Source organism: Corvus hawaiiensis, chromosome 6 (assembly GCF_020740725.1).
Source record: "Corvus hawaiiensis isolate bCorHaw1 chromosome 6, bCorHaw1.pri.cur, whole genome shotgun sequence".
In the NCBI taxonomy this organism is placed as follows: Eukaryota; Metazoa; Chordata; class Aves; order Passeriformes; family Corvidae; genus Corvus; species Corvus hawaiiensis.
This window is the reverse complement of record NC_063218.1, coordinates 5,120,987-5,135,247: the sequence shown is the minus strand read 5'-3', so window position 1 is coordinate 5,135,247 and position 14,261 is coordinate 5,120,987. Positions and strand designations below refer to the sequence as shown.

General features: G+C 50.8%; 1 protein-coding gene across 4 annotated transcripts in view; it reads right to left on the bottom strand.

Annotated features, from left to right (window-relative positions):
* The window catches only part of DAAM1 (dishevelled associated activator of morphogenesis 1), a 90,272-nt gene that overhangs the window by 24,369 nt on the left and 51,642 nt on the right, over positions 1-14,261 (bottom strand). For all 4 annotated transcript variants that reach the window (XM_048307289.1, XM_048307290.1, XM_048307286.1 and 1 more), the window contains 9 exons: positions 5,830-5,901; positions 4,482-4,576; positions 2,399-2,732; positions 1,852-1,962; positions 1,633-1,736; positions 1,153-1,219; positions 691-808; positions 428-566; positions 3-61 (listed from right to left, as the gene is read on the bottom strand). In XM_048307289.1, the coding sequence (XP_048163246.1) occupies positions 3-61; positions 428-566; positions 691-808; positions 1,153-1,219; positions 1,633-1,736; positions 1,852-1,962; positions 2,399-2,732; positions 4,482-4,576; positions 5,830-5,901 (1,099 nt within the window). The remainder of the gene's footprint in view (positions 1-2; positions 62-427; positions 567-690; positions 809-1,152; positions 1,220-1,632; positions 1,737-1,851; positions 1,963-2,398; positions 2,733-4,481; positions 4,577-5,829; positions 5,902-14,261) is intronic.

Genomic DNA, 14,261 nt, shown 5'->3' with positions numbered 1-14,261 from the left:
ACCTTTTCTCATTTTCTCTGCTTGCTCTTTCCACTGTTTCACTTCATTTTCATTGACTAACCTAAAAGGAAAAGGGATGTAGCACGTGAGACAATCCTACTACAGCAAATAAGAGACCATCACCAGCAAGAAACATGACTGAGCAAGTGGGATTTAAGGTTCCCAAACTGGTACACCTAACAACTCTGCTGTGTCTCCCTCCAGCAGGGTTACGTAAAATTTATCAGGGAACATGCAAAAACTCCTAAATCTCAAGTATTGTCTGCAAGTGCTGTCTAATGAAAAGGACGGGCTTAATTTATAAGGTGGGGTGAGTGAGTCCTGGCAAGTCAACAGCTCCAGGGATGCTGGCTTGTGTCCAGCTGAGGAGAAGGAACATCACTGTGTGACAGCGACAAGTAAGGAACAGTCACACTCGAGTGCTTACATTCGTACAACATTTTTAATGTTGAAGTTTTCCAGGGGAGTGGCGTCGGGGTCCTGCCCTTTGTCACTCTGGATGACGATCTGCTGCACGATCCTGTCGAGCAGCAGCCAGTACTGGACAGTGTTGCCGCTTCTTTTATCTGCAGGGAAGGAAGGGGAGAGACTGACGTGAGCAAAGGGGAGGTTGTGACGCCCCTGGGCAGGAGAGCTGGGCTGCCAAGCCTCCAGCAAGCCATGGGTTTCCTGGTCTCTCCTGGGACTCACAAGGCATCTGGAGACAGTGATGCAGAATGGACATAAAGTGCGGGTACGCCTCGCTGTGCGTCAGCCTCTTCCTCGTCAGCTCAAACATCTGAGTTGCACTTTTGGTGTCGATGTGGACCTGTGGACAGGAGCCAGGCAAGGTCAGGCCACTGCACCCACAATAGCATCTCCTGTTCCCCGAGTCTCAGCTTCAGACCCTACGAGTCACCCCCACCCCAAAACTGATGGACAGATCAGCCCCACTGCCCTGCGAGGGGCAAACAGAGCTGCTGGGCAGCCAGAGGACAAAAGGGCTAAAGCAGGCTCTAGGACAGATGTTGCAAAAGAGCAGGGCAACAGGAAAGATTTCCAACATCCACATTTTATCCAGAATACCACTCTTTGTCCCAGGGCACACAGGTGTTTTTAAAACTAACTGTGACATTGAGTGCCAGTGTCTGCATCAGGGGCATTCGTACTCACCAGCTCGAATCTTTTGGCAAACTCCAGCTCATCTTCATTTCTAAGCATTTCGAAGAAATCTAAGTGCCTGAGGAAAGAAAGGAAAAAAAATACTGTCAAAAGCAGATACAAATGTGACAATTAATAAATTATAGACACCTGATCTGTCAGCAGCCCAGAGACTGGCAGGGCTTGAAACACCAGCTGAACCTTCAGCCTCGACCTCCTAGTCATTACAGCATGTCCAAGGAGCCTTTTGGGATGAGAAGAGGTGGATGAGGGCTGACAGCATCCCCGGACCCCTGATGGCACATCGTTCCCAGCTCAACCCTACATCAGAATGCAGCAAAACCACGCTGGAATATTTTGTTCCGTCTCTGGAGACAGCAGGGAATTTCTGTAAGAGGTGTGACTCTAGAGCCATGTGCTTTCCCCAAAGGCCAAAACCAGAAGCAAGGGCACCAAACAAAAATCCCAAGTGGGCTGGGAGTCACTACTCACCGGTCAAGGGTTGAATTTTCATGTTGTCTTAACTTATCAATGACTGGCTGGATCCCGAGCATGAGGAACTCGTATCTCAGATGGAGTCTGAAATCCAGGCTTTCCTGCAAGGGACAGTTGTGGGCTCAGCACAAGATGCACATCATCAGAAAGTTCACTGAAATAAGAGCACCCCAATCACACCCCAAGGCCTCCCTCTCCCAGAGCCCCGGCGCTCACCACGCCTGCCCCCTGACTCAGGACGGCATTGATGAAGGACATGATGGCTGTCTTGAGGCTCACTTCATCTCGGTACCGGCCCGTGCTCTTGTCCAAGTCGTTGATCAGCGTCTGCCAAACACACGGTGTCAGTTAAAGCCCCGTGACAGCCCCAGTGCTGCAAAAACAGCCAGGGAACACACGCAGGAACAACTCCTCACAATGCTCCCATAGCTGGTGATGCACCATCAGCTGCCGGCCACCCCAGCACCCACTTGGGCTAACATCAGCCCATCCAGGTATGCTGCAGCCTTGCAGAGCTGTGATCCCAGTGACCCTGCACAAGCAAGCTGGTTTTTTTTTGGTTGGTGTTGCCTTGAGTAACTGTTTCCTCCCTCTTCGCTTGGCTGCAGATCTCATCAGACACGGTTCTGGGCTAATTCCGGATTTCTGGACTTGCAAGCAGCCATAACAAAACATTTGCAAGCAGCCATTTAGATATTCAGGGGGAGAAAGGGACAGGAATGCTGAATTTCAGGGGCTGAGGGGTGAGTGGAGACACACCCACCTGAAAACGAGTCCTTTCGCTGGCGTATTTCTGGTAGTGCAGCATCGCCTCCAGTACCTTTTTGTGGCCCCCGGGAACCAGGCACACGGCGCCCATGATTTCCAGCACTGCCACCTTTGTCTTAATGTTCTCCGTGCTCAGACTCTGAGCGATTACGTTAATGCTCTCCAGGTGGGCCAGGACGTGGGCCCGGCCCAGGGAGTTGTTCATTAGTGCTTTTATACATCCAATGAGCGAGGTATGTATTCGAGACTCTGCTGTCTCATAGTCCATGCTTTTCAGAAAGTTGAGGATACACGATAAGCCATCCAGGTCGATGAACCGGGTCACAAACCTGCCAGGAAGAGGGGTTTTAACTTCAAAACAAAAGGCTAAAGGACTGTCTTACCCACAAACAGGCCTAACTTGTTTGTTGATGTAAACCCAGAACCTTCTTATATACTTTTTATTGGACACCAGGAAGCCTGAAGAACTCCTGGGCTCAGACACAGGGATGGGGTTATAAAAATCAATTTAACTGGTGCCTGATAGCATAAGCAACCAGGAATCATCTGCACAAGGTTGTCCACAGTGAGGATATTTGGAAGAGGACCAGGTAATCCAGCCATCAACACAAGTCCCGGGATGGAGATTGGAAGTTTGCAGTCACACTGCAAAAAATACAACCCTGAGTCTTAAATCCCACTCACCCAAGACCAGTTTTGGACTGGAAGAAGATCCCAGACTCTTAAGTCACCTCCTCATCAGCTGCAGACACCTCAATGTCAGCCTTTCTGCCTTCTGCTACCTCTCCTGCCTCACCATCCACACTCTTCTCCTCCTTTAGGCACATCTCCCCAATTTTAAGGGATTTTTAATTTTTATGATGACTTACAATGCCACTGAGCAGAAAGCAGACAGCAAACACACGGCAGCGCCCCAGGCAGATTCACCAGAGCAGGCAGACAAAACACTGCACACTGCTGAGGCATTTTAGGGCCCCCCTGCCCAGTGCCATCCAGGCTGGGTGTCCTCTGGTTTGGCAAAAGGCACGGGCTCGGAAAGCAAACGAGCCAAGAACATCCCAGCACTGGGATAATTTTAATTTGAAACAAGCCATGCTGATGGGCAGCAACAAAAGGGCTAATTGCAGGCTTGGGGAAAACTGCTTTGTCTGCTTCAAAGCCTGCTCTTCTTCCAGTCAAAGTCAATAGCAAAGTTAAGTGTTCACCTCCCTGGGGGCAAAAATAGGTCCAACAGGTAAAATTTTCTACAGAGCCTGCTGCATCCCTCCAAAAACACTCAAACCCCAGTTTTCAAGGACTTTGCAACGTTTCATGGATGGCCACCAGCCACAAGGTCCAGGTGTCACAGGAATCAGGTGCTCATCCTCGACCCTGTGAATTTCTTACCAAGTACCATCACCACAGGTGGAAGAGGGAAAAGTATTTGCAAGCAATAGTAAATTTGTTTCTTCCATAACCAAAACAGGTCAGGTATTTCCTACTGGAAGATGTTCCCATCAGAAGATGTCAACCTGAGGCATCTCAGTGTGTGCACGCAGACTTCAGAGAAAACGAAATTAGGAAAAGCTACACATTCAGAAAGAAGTCCCAGCCTTCCTTTATCCTCCCCATCAAAAGTTCTTTTCATTTCATAAAAGCCTGAAGATTCATGTGACTTTATTCCCTTATAAAGTGCAAGAGGAGCTGAAGTTAAAACAAAGGGCCTGGCTGACCAATAAAAATTGTCGTTTTCTTGGGAAAAAAAATCAATCTGTAAGGAATTCTTACCTTCTGTTCCAGTAAGAACAAAGGAAAATTTGGAAAAAATAAAGAAGCTGCCTGATTTGTCTGAACAGACAGGAAAGTCCTGGTGGCTCTTGGTCACTAAAAGGACCAAGAAAAAGGAACAAAATGACAAAATGGGACACAAAAGAAGCAGTTGGTGAAACAAAAAAAAAGCAATTTGTGCCTCAGAGTCCTGGCCTTCCTCACCCTGTACAGCTCCCATTTACATTTCTATTTAACCCCCTGCTCTGCCAGAGAACTCAAATCCAAAGCCACAACCACAGCAATAAAGCCAGGAAAGGGAAGGGAATTGCCTCATTGGTTTTGTCCGCAGTGCAGTCTTCAAACTTTCGATTGTTTTATTTCTCTCCTCCTCATCTTCTTTTTCCAAGGCGATCAGTGATTTTCTCTGTGAAAGGAGGAAGGCAGAAGTCACAAGATTTCCCTGCAAAACGTGTGCCCAAGGAGTGTCAGTGCCCACCGCCCACCGTGCCAAGCCATGGGGATCCTAAATCCATCCTGGAAGTCTGGAATCCTTACAGCAATCACAGGACTTGGGAAACAGAGCAGTGAGGAAAACCTCTCTGTGGTCTGCAAGGAGACAGCCTGGACTGGGGACAGGGGGATGAGGCCACTGTCTCCAAGCCCCCACACGACTCCTGCTCTGCTCTGCACTGGTGTGGCCTCACCTTGAGTCCTGGGGGCAGTTTTGGGGCACCACAATATAAAAAAGACATCCAAAAAAGACACTGAGCTATTGGAGAGCATCCAGAGTAGGCCATGGGCATGGTGAACAGCTAACCCTGTCATTCCCAAGTCTCCCAGTGCAAGCCACCAGTGTGCATCTGGGTTGGGGACAGTGGCTGTGTGCACAGGATGCATCTCCCACACTGTGCTTTGCTCTCCAGCTGGGGCTGGGATTTGACTCCTGCACCAGGGCAGGAGGGCTGCCTGCTCCCTGGGCATGCATGGGGTACAGCTACAGCTAAAGCAACCCCCAAGTGGTTCCTGCACCACCCGACAGCGCTGGGCCCCCAGAGGTGTCAGGGTGAGCTCTGCCAGCACCAGCTGAGGCTAATCCAAAGCAGAGAGAAAGGGTCCAGCAGACATGAGGAGCTGTGCTGACCCCAGCATTTAACCCAGCTCCTCTTCAGCAGCACGTCAGGGAGATCAAAGCCACCCTCCAGGCATCTGGCAGGCTTTGATCACAAGCTCTGCTCAGGCTCAGGGCTCTGCCTGGCTGGCAGCCCATGGCCAGCACTGGGTGTTCCTGCACTCCCAGAGGGAAGCAGCACACTCCCTCCTGGCTCACAGCCCCTGCTCATCCCTCTGCCCCATCCCTGCAAGTGTTCAACGCCAGGCTGGATGGGGCTTGGAGCAACCTGGTCTGGTGGAAGGTGTCCCTGCCCACAGCAGGGGGGTGGAACTGCATGTTCTTTAAGGTCGCTTCCAACCCAAATGCCATCCGTGGTTCTGTGATGGTATGAAACGCCCCAGATCCCGTAGGAACATCTCCACTTTGCACCTGTTGGTCTAACAGATGAGACTGCCTCTGTTAACACCTGCCACCCTCTCAGGCACAACAACGCTGACAGACTGTCCCCACTGTGCTGCTGCCCCACACGGGGTTCACAGGCACCAGAGCACTGGGGGAATACTCACAGCAGCCATTGAATTCAGCTGATCGATGTAGAACTCTGGCCAGCTGGTGGCTCCTTTATTTTCTTCCTGGTCCTGAAGGGGATAAGAAAGAGAAACAAAACCAGAAGATTAGTAGAAATAGTATTAACATCCCCTGCCCTTCATGACCAACCGCTTCTGAAGTGCCTCTGAGCTCTTGCATTACTTTATATTAATCGAAGTGTGACTTTCTACATTCTGAGCTCACCCCTGAAAGCTCCAGCTATGGGAACATTACCTGTTTTACTGAACTGCCATACTTTAAATACAATTACACCACCTGCCTGTGACCAAAGGCTGCCCCACTGATACCGCATCAGTCTTGTGATTACCAGCTTCCAAGAAACCACACTGAAATTTTACATCCAAATCTCTCTTGTTTCAGTGTCCTTGAAGCTTTGGCTGCACAGCCTTGAATATGCTTGGGGAGGAAAATGTTTACAAGCAATGAAGAGTGTTTAAATGTGACATGATCTAGGCTGCACCCCTGGAGGAGAACCATGACTTATCAACATATCAACATCCTAAGAGAGACTCCAGGCATAACAGACAATTCCTCTGGGGACTTCATAAGTCACTAGAAGGGAACATGCATCTGGCAATGTTGCCTCTTAAAGGATGTCACCCCTGGGCCCATGATCTATGACACTGAATGATGCAGAGCCTTGTTTGGCCATACTGGTCTACGATGCCCTGCATCTGTTGGGGCCCATGAGGGGTTTTCAGGTTCTACCTTGTTCTTGTAGGACATGATTGAAGGACCTCTGAGCCCAGCTCAGATAACTAATGCTGCACATTCCCAGGGGCTGCATGGAGTAAGTAGGCAGAATTTGAGGGAATACTTAATAATTAACCTTTTCCCCCACTTTATTTTCCTAAAAAACACATACATCAAAAGAAGAAGAGGATTTCACAGCAGAAATGCCACACAGGTCTAGGCTAGAGTCAACAAATACTGTACAAATCCCAGACACTTTCCATCAGTAACCATCTTCTGATCACAGCCTGACTTGATGCACAGCTCTGCCCCTTCCCTAGCTTTAAGAGATGCTTGTAAACCTCATCTTACACCACAAACACCAACGATGGTGGGAGCTGGACAACCTCCTCTCTGCCCCCACATCTGTGCATGCAGACAACTGCAGCTGATTTCAGCGAGCCCAAGGAGCAGAGTCCCAAATATTTACCGTGGCCCAAGAGGCAAATGTGGGAAACATTTGTGCATCCAAACTGCCCAAGCTGCAGCGCGCCAAGACGAGGACACGCGGAGTCAAGGACAGGTAATTTGGATGAGATTCAGTTCACCCCTGGGCAGCACAGCCTGTGCCTGCAGACCTGACCCTTCCTTTCGCTGTGCCTGGCTCCAGGGTAGGGACAAAACAAGTCTGAGAGCAACAAGAGGCCTGGAAACCTCTGCCCTTCGCTTTAACACTCCTCCTGACCCCACAACCCCTCAGAGCTGCCAAGCAGCTGGGCTGAGGCTCAGGCCACCTGTCTGCTCAGAGTCAATTCTGTCTGACATGGCCACTGAGTCTTTCAGGTCCTCAGCTGGGCCCTGTGCCCCTGAGCCAACCCCCTCCTCCAAGATGCCTCACGCCCTGCCAGGAGAAGGCTCAGCACAAAGCTTGTGGGCATTCTGATTTTCCCAGCTTTCCTGCCCCACTTCAGAGTCCGGCATGCAAATGTACTCCAGGGGACAGCGGAGCTGGGACACTCATGGGTGCCTTGAACATGGGTGGCCCTGTCACCTCCTGGAGGAATCAGTGAAGGTCTTCCCCACCACCCCTCTTATAAGGACCATCTCTTTCCCACCAGTGGTCCCAACAGAGACACCAGCTGGGAAGGGTGGCAAGGTCCCCACCACAGCACAGCACCAAGAGGTGTCCAGATGCGCCCAGCCAGGAGACCTGGGCAGGGAGCGAGATCCGTGCTGAGGAATGGAGAGGGAAGGCAGCAGGGCTGGGTCATCCCACATCCCAGGACCTTCCCATGTTCTGTGAACACCTGTGAGGCAGGCAGGGACCTGGACCTGCTGCTCGTTTAGGGTTGAAAAGAAGCGGTGGAGCAAATAAAGGTCTCTGGGGGGCCAAGGGGAGGCTGAACAACAAAATTGGCTAAACTGCTCATTTATAATTAACGCGCTGCATTATAAATATTTCCCTTTGCTGGGCTCCCTCGGGCTCTTGCATTTCCTCCCTGAAACCCCCAATTTAGAAAGCACTCTCAATTAAGTGCAGCAGAACCTCATTAATTCCGATGAGCAGCTGGGCAGGCTCGTCAGAAAGCAGCAAAGGGGGACTGCACAATAAAGCAGGCAAAGATCAGGGCACGGGCTTCCCTCAGCTCGCTGCAGGATGTTGCTCAGTGGTAATTACTGGGGCTAATGGTCTACAGCACACTGATAAGTGTCCTTTGGTGTATTCCTGGTGGTAAAGAAATCTCCTGACAAAACGACAGCCCGGAGGGAAGTGAGTCACAAGGCTCTGCTCAGTGCCAGGAGGAGGGAGGAACCTCTCTGGCATCAGGGTTTGAAAGGGTGAATGTGTAAGATGTTTTCCCAGCACCCACAGTGGGTTTTGGGGATGTGGGTTTTGCAGCCTGCCTTCAGGACCCAGACACAGAGCTGAGTACCTCCAACGCGAGCATCTCCAGGATGCTCCACTGCATCACTGAACACCTCCCAGTTTCTAATTCTCTGGGCTGAGTCTTTGCTGTGTGTGCTCTCAAGCAGCACAGAAGTGAGGGCTGATCTGAACCCTGCTGGAGCCCAGACTGAGCTGCTCTGTTAGAGACACACTGATGGCTTTAATTGCACACTGCAGGGAAGAGGTCCTTTCTCTTCTACAACATTTGCATCAACATCCCTCACTGTCCTCCAGGCCCTGATGTGCCACCACGCACATGCTCTGCTGCAAAACTTAAGACATGCCAAAGTTGCACAGCCAAGGGCAAACCTTGCTCCATCCCCTGCTTTGCTCCACCTGCTCTCCCCACCTACTTCTTCTTTCCAGGGACCTGGCAAAAACACAAATCCCATCAGCTACGGCTATGGTGTCACCATGTCACCCTCTCCTGTCACAGGCTCTGCTGTCCCTTCACCCTAAGTTCTGTGCATGGGGCTGATGGATGCTGCCACTCCACTGTTTTGTTCCACGGTGGCAGGGGCAGGGGGTGCTGATGTGAACCCAATAAACAAGCTCCATCCCCTCCTCAGCATCGCAGGGAAAGCAGTGCCCGCTCAAGATGCCTCATTAACAGGAGCTTTTCCAAGTGAAGGTCACCAATCTGCCAGCTCCAGCCATCCCTTTCCTCTTCCCAGGGAGATTTCACACTCCCCAGCCCTGTCATGTCTTGGTTACAAGGCTGACACTTCCACGGCCTTCGTGCCTCCCCCTCGGAGCATCAGCAGCTCCCACAGCCAGACTTCCTTCTCTTCCAAATGACCACTGGACAGAGGAAGTGGGGCCTCAGCCAGTGATGGCTCAAAGCAATTTCAAGGCTGGCCTCAACCTATTTGCGCCTGGAAGATGCATCTCCTGCTGCTCTGACCCGCAGGAATGCAGCTGCTGGGAGGGAGCACTGCAACCTCACAGCATGTCCCCATGGTGGTGGGGAGAAAGACACCTGTGATGTGCCTCAGGGCTTTGTCACACCTGCTTTGCTTCCTAAAAAAGCTTCTGGCAACATCTTTGAGATCCTCAGTCTGCAGGTGATGTCACATCTGATCCAGCAGCCTGCTTCCCTACGCTCACAGCCCATGGTGGTGCTTTGGGATAACTGGATCTGGAGCTGCTTTGGGATAATTGATGGTGGCTGGCTGAGTTCCCCATTCATCTGATGTCCAACACACCAAGCTACATCCTACGAGGTTGGAAGGAAAGGCCTGGCTCACAGCAGCCAGCTCCACGAAAGCCCTAGAGAGCCCTTCAGTGACAACATCCATGGCTTTTCTCCAAGGTAACACGTGATAGGACTAAAGGAAATGGCCTCAGGTTGTGCCAGGGGAGGCTTAGGTCGGATATTTTGAAAAAATTATTCACTGAAAATGTGGTGAGGAACTGCCCAGGGAAGTGGTGGAATCACCATCCCTAAAGTGTCCAAAAAGGTGTTGATGTGGCACTTGGGGCCATGGTTTAAGGGTGAATATGGCAGTACTGGGTTAATGGCTGGATTCAATGATCTTAGAGGTCTTTCCAACCTTAACAATTCTATGATTTTGATGGTTCACCTCCCTCTCGGCACTACCTGCAAGGTTAGTCTGCCCCAGGAGAACTTTGCTCCGCGGAAGTCACAGCAAGGGGCTAAAAAAACCCTCTTCAGTTGGTACCTGCTGCAAAAATAGAAACACCCCCTTCATTTTTACACATTGTCCCGACACAACTTTTATTTTGCACCGTGCTCCCCGCCCCTCCTTGCTGCTCCATAACAGCAGAGCAAGGGAAAGCTCGCAGCAGCTGGCAGCCCATTGCATTTGGGCAATCCCTCCCTCCCTGACTGCTCTGGATGATCCACCTGGATGCTGTTTGCAAGGTCAGAGAGAAAGCAGACTCTGGCATGGATGGGTTTTAAAGCCAAGGGGTCTGCAGCCTGCATGAGATGTTTAAATCCAGCCCAGCTCCACCAGCATGGCCCAGCCTTTGCCAGGTGTGTGCTGGCCAAGGTTTGGACTCACCACAGCCCTCCAGGGCTCCCTCATTCCTCCAGGTATCCCTGGAACAGCACCTAAATCATTCAACTAAAGCTGCTTCCCCAGGGAGCCATGCTGCAAAGGGCTGGAATTTCATCAGACTCTCCCCAAGCTGGGATCTCAGGGTCTGAACCAGCCCAGCCCAGCCCGCTCTGGTTTTCCATATGCTAACACTTCCTATACCCTCTCTCCACAAATACACACATGCCCTCGTACGCTTTTCCCAGGGTTTAAAAATTATGCTCCCCATAAGCAAATATAGCATGACCAGATGCCTTTCATAGTCAGCTGGTTCATTGTTTGAAAAGCTTCGCTTTAAAATCCAAAAAGATTGCTAACAGATGCATTTTTTGGCTGGAGAGCGAGAAAAACCTTGCTTAAACAAAAGTGTGTTGTGATTGGAACTAAAAAGGGAATTACCTTGAAAGATAAAAACTATAAACATTTCCCAGTGAAAAACACCCCCAGCCATGCAAACAGCCAGTTTCTCTCGGTCAGCCTGAGCAAATGACACCTGAGATGGTATTTCAACTGCTGCTGCAATAACAGCAGGTATATCTGGATGCTCAGAGGCCATGAAATCCTTCTCATCCATCCCAGGTGACCCTGGAGCATGGCAAAACGCCGAGCTATTTTATCCTCCCCTCCCCTGCATGCCATCTTTGTCAGCTTGTGCTCTTAGTTCTGCTACTGCAGCAAAAATATGGGGAACTGACATTTTTTAAATGAAGGGAATGGAACACAAGCCCCACAAAGGAGCTGCAGGACTGAGCAGGACAAGTGGAAGCGTGAGCTGGAAGGCGAAGCTCTCTGGAGGGAGTGGGTGGAAGGCGCAGTTGGAGGGGAAAGAGGCTGTCTGGCTGGGAAATAGAGGATTATTGGAGAGACATCACTCATTTCCCTACTTATCACACATTTCCCCATCCTCCCCTGAAAAATCACCACTGTGGCCTTTTCCTAATGCGAAGGGATCCTGGCTTTTTATCTGACCCTGAGGAAATTTTAGATACAAGCTTTGCTTCACACTGCTCAGAGTGATTGCACCCAGGGTTAGTGATGCCACTGGGTTTTCAACACAAGCTTACAGAGCTCAGCATCACTTGGCACCCCTGCGGGCCATTTTTCCTACACTCCAGCTTCAGAACTGCTCAGCTGGACCCAAAGGGAGAGGGGCAGAGCCAGACCCTGCGTTCATGCGAGCTGGTTTTCACTACCCATCCCTCCCACCTGGTTATTTATTCTGAGCATCTGCCCGAACACCCTGTACCCACCCATATTTTTGAGGCTCATAAAAACCACCCTTTGAGCTGCTTTAACAGCTTGACATGACACACACGGGCTGTCAGGAGCCAAATCTCCTGTGGTTAGAAAGGTCCTGCAGACTAAGCACGAAGGGTTAATCATTAACTCCCTCTGGAGCGTAGCCTCTGGAAAAAGGCCATCCTGAGTCACCCTGTTCCACAGAGGCAAACCCACAGCCAAAGAAACAGCAAATCTGGAAACCCTCCTGCTTCCTCCCCGTGCTTCCGAGCAATATCCTCTCCTGGAGAGCGGGGCCAGCAGGGAGCGAAATATTTTGGGATGAGGTATGAAACGAGTCATCGTCCAGAAATACCACTTCTAAAAGCAGATTTCACCCCGCTGTTAATGCATCTCCGCCTTTGCATTTCCCTGCTTTATCCCAGCCGTAGAGGGGCTGATGACTTCAAAGAAGGTCTCTCCAATAATCTTTAAATCTCTCTCCTGCCCCGAGCACTGCACGGGTGCTGCATTTAGTGCAGGCTTCAGTTCCTGCTCAGGCTGCTGCTGATGGAACTTGCCAGCCCCACCACGAGATGCTTTTTGTCTCTCTGCCCCCTGAGCGACACAGGGTGATGCAGGTGGAGTGGGACCACGAGGAATTCATGCAGTGCAACCCCCTGGGCCCAGCAGAGTCAACATTGGGATCAAACCTGCTGTCTCCATGGATGGAGAATCAAGGAGGACAAAGCCTCCACCCTGCCAAGCCAGTCCTGTGGGCTAGGATAAAACCAGCTGCTAGCAGGGCAGAGAAACCAGGATACAGGGCTGCAGGCCATGGGGAAATATTCCAGGGAAAGAAACATGCCTGGGGAATAGCTGGATTTCCCCTGTTTCCTCTCAACAGGCGCTGCCAAGGCCAGGTGCTGTCAGGTCTCTCTCCAGGACAGCCCAGCAAAACATGTCTCAGTTTTGGCTCCCTTTTACAAAATCTTGCCCATCGTGGGAATATATAAAACATGCAACATCTGGGATGCGCTCTGGGGAGCTGAGTGTGGTGGATGACACCGACAGCACAGGAGGAGCGCCAGCCAAAACTGGCAGCAGAGGAAAGAGCAAAAACTGCTCAGGCGACAATTTTGGATTGGTGGTAAGTCAGGCAGCTGCCTGAGACTGATGCCCACCTTTGCCAGCCCCCTGGGACCCACCAGGTGAAACATTACAAGCATCTCAAGCAAAAACTTGTCATTAAACACAGGGTTTGGGCACATCCTGCACTCCCCAAATTGCCGCCACTCAGAGTGCAGCCAAGGCACTGAGGTAGGACCACTGTCCTATCCCCAGCTCTGCTGCCCTGTCCCAAAAGCAGACACTGCTCTCAGCTGGAGAAGTCCAGCACCTCTCCTCGATGCCAGGCTACCATGTAGGTGATCTGGCCTCATGAGAACATGGGAGCACAAGTAAGATTTGCTACGAGCTGCCAGGATATCCACCGGTCTTTCTGCTGCTCACCAGTCATCACCACACAGGGCAGGACAGCCTAGAGCCTGCTGGGCACAGAGACATGTTCTCCAGCCCATGTAATTCCTGACTTCCTCCGTGGCTGGAGCCTTCATTGATATGGTCTCACTCATTTTTAATTTAAAAACAGGAGAAAATAATTTGTCTCCACCAGCACATCTCCATCAGAGCAAGCAGTGGCACCTATGTTCTGCAGCTCACTGTGATGGTATCACAAGTAGGGAAGGAGTGACTGGGAACAGCCAGAGGAATGAGGACCAGAGGAGACCAGCAGCTAGGATCCAGCCTCGGATGGATGCCTGCTCCCAAAACCTCTAAGGATGCCACAGGCACTTCTGTGGCTCCTTCCTTCAACACCCCCAGTGAGCAAGGAGTTTCACAGCACAGCCTTTAAAAAAAACATGAGAGCAAGGAGGTTCTGGAAAGGGAAAGAGCCACCATCAGCTCCATCTAAACCCTTCCTCTGGAGATTAGATAGCACGTAATCTCCACTCACAATAATAATTACATGGCTTTGCTTGATTTAACTCTCCCATTATCCAGACACACCAGGACAAGGCTCTGCTTTATCCATCAGGCAGTGACAGGCGAGCATCCCCTGCCCATTCTCTTGTTGATCCAGACCAGTGCCTGTAATTTGTTAACATCCCTTCTCCCCTCCGATTTAAATCTCGGGCATGGCAGGCCTCTGTCTAACAATAATACAGGGATTTCAGAGGTATTTATGAGAGGCTTAAAACTTAATCCTACATGAGCAAGGTAAGCCTGCTCTTGGCCTAAAATGCGGATGGAAGATCTGGTGCCCTTGCTACAGCAGGAGAAAAGAGGCATCAAACAAGAGCGAGTGCCCTTCAAGTGGGGCCAGTGACTGCCACCCCCTGCAGCCAGGTGAGGGACACAGTGGCAAATTTGGGAGCAGAATTACAGAACCCTAGAATAGTTTGGGTTGGCAGGGACCTTAAAGACC